The 7,296-nt window shown below is 42.0% G+C and overlaps 1 protein-coding gene across 1 annotated transcript; it reads right to left on the bottom strand.

Moving 5' to 3' along the window:
* Nucleotides 1-333: 333 nt before the first annotated feature.
* LOC120027015 (BET1 homolog) lies at nucleotides 334-2,117 on the bottom strand. Its single transcript, XM_038971856.1, has 4 exons — nucleotides 1,954-2,117; nucleotides 1,499-1,605; nucleotides 1,324-1,380; nucleotides 334-1,086 (listed from the first exon to the last, which is right to left on the bottom strand). Exons 1-4 carry the CDS (start codon nucleotides 1,970-1,972, stop codon nucleotides 931-933), a joined length of 339 nt encoding a protein of 112 aa, XP_038827784.1. The 5' UTR covers nucleotides 1,973-2,117; the 3' UTR covers nucleotides 334-930.
* Nucleotides 2,118-7,296: the final 5,179 nt, after the last annotated feature.

The raw sequence follows: 7,296 nt of genomic DNA on the forward strand, positions 1-7,296 counted from the left end.
GGCAGCAGCAGGAACTGGGAGACTAGTCAGGATTGAGGGTAAGATGAACAGAACAGAGAACCTTGATGAAAACCTGCTCAGGATCTCAGACTGGGGCGAAGGTACACAGCCTAGACAATGCAGGAGTGGCTTCGGGACAAGTCTCTGAATGTCCTTGAGTGGCCTAGCCAGAGGCCGAACTTGATCTAATAGTTCTGGAGACCTGAAAACTCCCCATTCAACCTGACAAGAGATTGAGAGGATCTGCAGAGAATAATGTGAGAAACTCCCCAAATACAGGTGTGCCAAGCTTGTAGAGTCATACCAAGGAAGACTCCAAGCTGTAATCGCTGCCAAAGGTGCTTCAACAAAGTACTGAGTAAAGGGTCTGAATATGTAAATGTGATCTGTTTTTATTGAATTTGCAAAGATTTCTAAACCTGTTTTTTCTTTGTCAGTATGGGATAGTGTTTAGATTGATGAAAAACAATTGAATCCATTTTAGAATGCTGTAATGTAACAATGTGGAAAAAGTCAAGGGGTCTGAATACTTTCCCAAATGCACTGTATGTTACTGCTTAGCCTTACCAGATCGCTGATTAACTAGATCACTCAGTTACAAATTAACCTAGAATATACCTCATCGTTAATGGACATCGTTACAATCATGAACTTATGGCGGTGTCTATTCATTCCATCAGGGCTGTCTAAAATGAATGACAGCCATGCATTATTACCCCCTATTGTCACACTGTTAGTTAAGGACTCCTAAGTAAGCATTTGACGGTAAGGTCTACACTTGTATTCGGCACGTGTGACAATTTGATTTTAACATTTGATTTGATCATCATCATCATCATCATCATCCTGGTCTTCTGATCCAGTGGCGGACTTATGGCACAGACAGTGGAAGGAGGCAGGGAGGGAAAAGCTGGGGCCTCCTGTAACGTATCACCTCAGTTTGATAAACCAGTAGAGGAGGGTAAAGACGAAGAGGCAGAAGAGCAGCATGTAGCACAGGAGCTTGGTCTGGCTTCCCCTGGAAAGCTGCTTCACTCTCCCTATGGTGGCCCCCAGCAAACCACCTGTTGAGTCAAAGTCTGAGTCCTGTCAGCAGAAAAAGAACAAACCAATAAATCCAGTGATATGTTTTGCCGTCCTGATATGAATTGCACTGTGAAATAGCCGATCTGTTGTGCAATATCGTGAAATGATGCCAAATCAGCTTATTTTTTCATTTGTGCAATCTGGCAGAAGAGGGTACAGAAAGTGAGATGTGTGTGAATAGGTCTTGAGCTGTTGTGTAGTTATGCAGAGTAGTCATTGTCTGTCTCACTTCCTTACCATATCATCCAACATTTTGTTCTGGTACTTCACTTCGGTTCCAATATCTATTGACAGCTGTAGGACAAACATGGAATAGGTTAATCAGAGGACTTGATAACAATATGAGATAGCCAGACCTCTAAACCCCATATTATATAATTTCCTGGAGCCCTGCCCACATTGACATGCTTACATGTTTCAAGGCGCTGACTTTGGCTCTCAGACCCTCTTGTAAGTGTTCATTTTCCTCTTCATACGCGCTGTACCCGCTGGCCACATAATTTCCAGGTCCTCCTTCGCCTGTTTGACATGATGTACAAAACCATTGATCTACGTTAGCTAAATAAACTAGAAATAGCTAGCTAACGTTACCTATGAAGGCCTGTCAGGTAGCATCAGTGTGGGTAACTGTGTTAAGTACGTACACACGCTTACGCAATAAAATGTAACTTAACTAACGTTAAGTAGGTAAAAGACAGTTCACTAGTTAGCTATAATGCAACCATGATAACAATTACCAAAACAAGTTGGTCAGTAAGTGTAGTAGCTAGCTAGCCCGTTATTTATACATACGTGAGCTAGCCAGCCTGCTAACTAGCCCGAATGAGCGTTCTCCATTGAAAACGATAGACTAAAACAGAAACTTACCCAAACCTGCGCGTCTCATTTTGATATATTCTATCAAAGATATCCTATCTTTAAGGTGATAGCTAATGTCAGAGATTTTATCCGAGCAGCTGTAGCTATTTTTGTTGGTAGCTGACAAGCTAACACTAATTCAGCAAGATAGGAAACGCCACGACATCGTACGGAAGCCGATAAGGCAAATACTAAAATTACATCGCAGAGGATTAAATTATATTTTCACTTCATCACCGCACCCGAGTGCAATAATAACGAATTGAAATTAATTGCCCTCAATTAACAGTCACAGGGAGTGCAATGGATGTCATGACATAAACAAATGGATACATTAGAGAATAAATGTCAAATCTACAATGGGGAATTTTATTTTAGGAGTCTACAAAACCCAAAAAGTAATTGATAATCTGTGCAACCATGATGATTATAATCTGTGGATTGACTGCATTGTTTGAATGGAATGTTGGCATATTGGCAGTTAAAAAACATTTATGGAATCATTCTTCTAAAACTGGTTGGCTAGCTAGCTAACAAACATACATTGTAGATAAATTCTTGAAATTCATTATTTTACCCAATATTTTATCACAACACTGGTAAACCATGGCTGACCAACTCCCTGACCAAAATTGGTGACCTTTATCCCATCAAGAAGGTTCTACTATTCTTCTAAATCATACATCTTTGGGGCAGCAATATCAAAGAGGGTAGGAAACTAAGTTAAGTTTTTTGGCAATATGATCTGTTACTGTTCACATCGATCACACCAACAACATCATTGCATTTTGGTACATCAGAAGTACATTCCTATCCAATGGAACGTTGTGTTTGCCTTGCAGCATTGCATTGCAGAGGCAGTTGCAGTGCGTTCTGTGTGGTGCATATGTTGGATTTATCGAACATACAGTATGCGTCAAAACTATATGCATAGACGGCTTGACAGAAATAGTAGCAGAAGGTGAATGTTGAACTTTTGTTGCACACATTTCCAGATGATGCTGCGTACCATTTAGCTCTAACACTAAAGGTGTGATCGAGGCATAACGCCTTGATCACACCAATAGTGTCCTTGCACAAAATAGTATCTAGGCGTGATGATGCCGCAACATGATATGCAACTGAAGTGTTAGTCATGATGACGCAGCTATATTATCTGTAATTGAGGTGTAAGGTTTGATGACTGATGAGGAAGAAATTGACCAGATTAGTGAGTCATAGTGGTTTAACCTCTCATTCGCTCCTATAATCTTCTCTTCATTAATGTGACATTTTGAGTTTCACTATCCAATTATGGAGCTCCCCCTTTCGTTAGTAAGGGATGACAGGAGTTAGAGAGAGCATGTCATGGAGGTAACCTTAAAGGGAGAGATGGCACTCATTAGGCCAGATGTACACTGAGTATACAAAACATTAGCAATACCTTACTAATATTGACTTGCACCCCCCACTTTTGCCTTCAGAACAGCCTCAATTCATCAGGGCATGGACTCTACAAGGTGTCGAAAGCGTTCCACAGGTATGCCGGCCCATGTTGACTCCAATGCTTCCCACAGTTGTGTCAAGTTGGCTGGATGTCCTTTGGGTGGTGGACCATTCTTTTTTTATTTTTATTATTATTCTTTTTTTTTTTTTTATCCCATTTTCTCCCCAATTTTCGTGGTATCCAATCGCTAGTAATTACTATCTTGTCTCATCGCTACAACTCCCGTACGGGCTCGGGAGAGACGAAGGTCGAAAGCCATGCGTCCTCCGAAGCACAACCCAACCAAGCCGCACTGCTTCTTAACACAGCGCGCCTCCAACCCGGAAGCCAGCCGCACCAATGTGTCGGAGGAAACACCGTGTACCTGGCCCCCTTGGTTAGCGTGCACTGCGCCCGGCCCGCCACAGGAGTCGCTGGAGCACGATGAGACAAGGATATCCCTACCGGCCAAACCCTCCCTAACCCGGACGACGCTATGCCAATTGTGCTTCGCCCCACGGACCTCCCGGTCGCGGCCGGCTGCGACAGAGCCTGGGCGCGAACCCAGAGACTCTGGTGGCGCAGTTAGCACTGCGATGCAGTGCCCTAGACCACTGCGCCACCCGGGAGGCCCGGTGGACCATTCTTGATACACACAGGAAACAGTTGAGCGTGAAAAACCCAGCAGTGTTGCAGTTCTTGACACACACAAACCGGTGCGCCTGGCACCTACTATCATACCCCGTTCAAAGGCACCCATTCACCTTCTGAATGGCACACATACGCAATCCATGTCTCAATTGTCTGAAGGCTTAAGAATCCTTCATTAACCTGTCTCCTCCCCTTCGTCTACACTAATTGAAGGGGATTTAACAAGTGACATCAATAAAGGATCATAGCTTTGTGACATGATCACATCAAACTGACGACAAATTGATGACTGTGCTGATGACTGACACCCCCTGTTTATATGATCGGCGTTGTAATATTGAATGCTCACAGACAGGGGCCCTCTCATGGTCTTGCTGCAAGAGCTTGAAATGGAACCTGACAATAGCAGCATGGACCGACTCTATACTACTCCTCATTAACACAGTAAGAATACACTATTACATTATACACAATTATTACTACACTATTACAGAAAGCTGTACCTCACAAGTGTATTCACTCACTCTCATTAATAGTTTGGAAGCTGCTTGCCAAGAGTTGTAGAGACTACAGACTACACTTCACATAAGGAGTTCCCAGAAAGAGGCATTTTGGGGGTGCAGTCGTTTTGAAGTGTCAAAGGTATTATATTCTTTACTTCTTCTATTGGTTTAGCAGGTGGGCTAACTAACAGAAAATGTGTTTCTCAGTGTGTGACATGCAGGATGAGCCTGAGATTTGTGATATCTCTAAACTTTAATGTTCTCATATTCATATTTTCAAACATCTCCTTCAATGAGATTCTAGACACTGTTTCATCATCCATTACCTATTCCATCTCCTAATAATCCACCATAAATAATTTCTCAGCCTTACCGTTGTCAATATCACTGGAGACAGGTTATGATATTCATTTATTCAAATGCAATGGCTAATAAATACATCTTAAATCTAATTTTAAGGGGCGGCAGTGTAGGCTAGTGGTTAGCGCATTGGACTAGTAACCGAAAGGTTGCAAGTTCGAATCCCCGAGCTGACAAGGTACAAATCTGTCGTTCTGCCCCTGAAAAAGGCAGTTAACCCAGGCCGTCATTGAAAATAAGAATTTGTTCTTAACTGACTTGCCTAGTAAAATAAAAAAATAATGCATTTCAATTGCCAGCCACATAGCTCCTCTTTTGCCACACTATGCCTATAGAGTCAGAGGGAGGGAAGAGCCCATTCATTTAACTGTGTATGCGTTCTCATTCTATTTATGGATCTGATAAGATTAGCCCCATCTGAAGCATTTTACAAAGCCCCTTTCAACTCTTGGCCTCTAAAAGCTGTCAGGACAGAGGACACTGTTAATCTCCGCAGCATCTCTTCTCTCGCTTCGGGTGAATTGATTGACTGGTGGTCACACATCTTTTAGCTATAGGGATCAGAGCAAACTATTCTCTAAGGGGGAGATTGTAGAAGCTTTTTAAAAAGTCTGAAATCTTTTGGGACCAACGTTGATTTGTGTTTGTTTCATGTCCTTAGATGTGTCAATCGGTTCCCTACCACCAGTAGATGCTTGCCTATTTTTGCTAACGCTTGCATATATTTAGTAGGTTACATGCAAAAAAACAAGAATATTAAAATCTGTTGAATATGTATACGGTCCCGTGTGGCTCAGTTGGTAGAGCATGGCGCTTGCAACGCCAGGGTTGTGGGTTCATTCCCCACGGGGGGACCAGGATGAATATGTATGAACTTTCCAATTTGTAAGTCGCTCTGGATAAGAGCGTCTGCTAAATGACTTAAATGGTAAATGTGAATACTTTAGCCATCTCAGTTTTTCTCTAGCTGCTCAGGATGTTACAGTTTATTATCTGATTCATCCTGGTTAGGCTCATTTATTTTTGGAATGGAGAGATCTCTCATGAATCAGTCAGAGAACAGCGAGAAGAGATGAAAAGAAAGTATGCCAGAGGACGAGGACGAAAAGGAAGGTATTCTACTGAACTCTTTTTTAAGAATTCCCCCAGCCCCTCAGTGATACTAAAAATCAATTTGACTGCAAATTAGTCCTTTTTAAAAAGTTAAATCCAGCTGGTCGGGGGAGATTTATGTCTCTGAGTGGCTAGAGAGTCTTAACAATACTCCCTGTTCTTTACCTGGGGAGATTCTTGTGATTTCATTTCAACATGTTTTTGTTTTGTTGTGTTAAAAAGGGATAAATGGAACAGGTTGCACCATTCAACAGTGTTAGCTTGATGTTAGCAGATTCCTTTAGATCTACAAACTGGATGATAATTGCTGTTAGTGTCTGTCTGTTTGGGAAATCATTTGAATTGACTGAGAGACTGCCCGAAAACCTCCCTACATCATCCATCTAAAAGCCTCTGTCTCTGTGGTCATGAATACCTTCAGGGTACCAAGTCAGTCCTAATTAAAGGAGTCATTACTCAAGCTGAAATAAGTTCTCTGAGTTTTGGGCTAGGTTTCAGCAGGGAAACACATATCATGATTCCTCTGTGTGACTGCTGCACTCCCCTAGAGCCTCACTCCTACGCCAAGCAAACCTTCTCCATCTCGAAAGGACCCAACAGAACTTTGCCTGTTTCCTCCACATAGATTGATGTGTTTTTTAGGATGTGTCAATAGAATCGTTGCGGTCAGTTAAATTAAGCCTTGACTTGTATACTCATCTGACAGACAGGACCCATGAGGCTATGCATGTATCTGTATTGATTAATTATTTGTTTGTACAGGTGAGGGGATCCCACTGTGATCTCTTTTTTATGGGGGATCTGTTCAGATCTCGAATCTGGATTCAAAATGCATGAACAGCAACAACAACTGAACTACCTATAAGCCGAGGAGCACATATGGCCGATCATGATACTCATCAGAAATTTGCTTGATATTAGTTTAGCTTAATCAGAGCCAACATAGTTAAATAAAGGTTCAATAAATAAACAGGCTGTATGTCCGTGGTGTCCTGGACAAACACTAAACAGGCTGTATGTCCGTGGTGTCCTGGACAAACTCTAAACAGGCTGTATGTCCGTGGTGTCCTGGACAAACTCTAAACAGGAGAACATTAGATGAGGATTATTCACCTCATGTATCGGTGTTGTATCAGTGTTGTTTCTAATACAGATTCTGAGAAATATCATAGGCGGTCTATTAGACGTACTTTGCCTTGGAAACAGTGGCTTGCGTCAATGACTGAATGAAAGAAAACTCTTAATAAATATTCCAACAAA

The sequence above is a fragment of the Salvelinus namaycush genome, chromosome 32 (assembly GCF_016432855.1).
Source record: "Salvelinus namaycush isolate Seneca chromosome 32, SaNama_1.0, whole genome shotgun sequence".
NCBI lineage: Eukaryota > Metazoa > Chordata > Actinopteri > Salmoniformes > Salmonidae > Salvelinus > Salvelinus namaycush.

Bases quoted from the DNA above. Each gene is read 5' to 3' on its own strand.
- LOC120027015 (XM_038971856.1), bottom strand. The intron at 1,381-1,498 runs GTAAGCATGTCA...TTTGTCCTACAG, and splicing joins AAGTCAGCGCCTTGAAACAT to CTGTCAATAGATATTGGAAC. The intron at 1,087-1,323 runs GTAAGGAAGTGA...TTCTGCTGACAG, and splicing joins ACAAAATGTTGGATGATATG to GACTCAGACTTTGACTCAAC.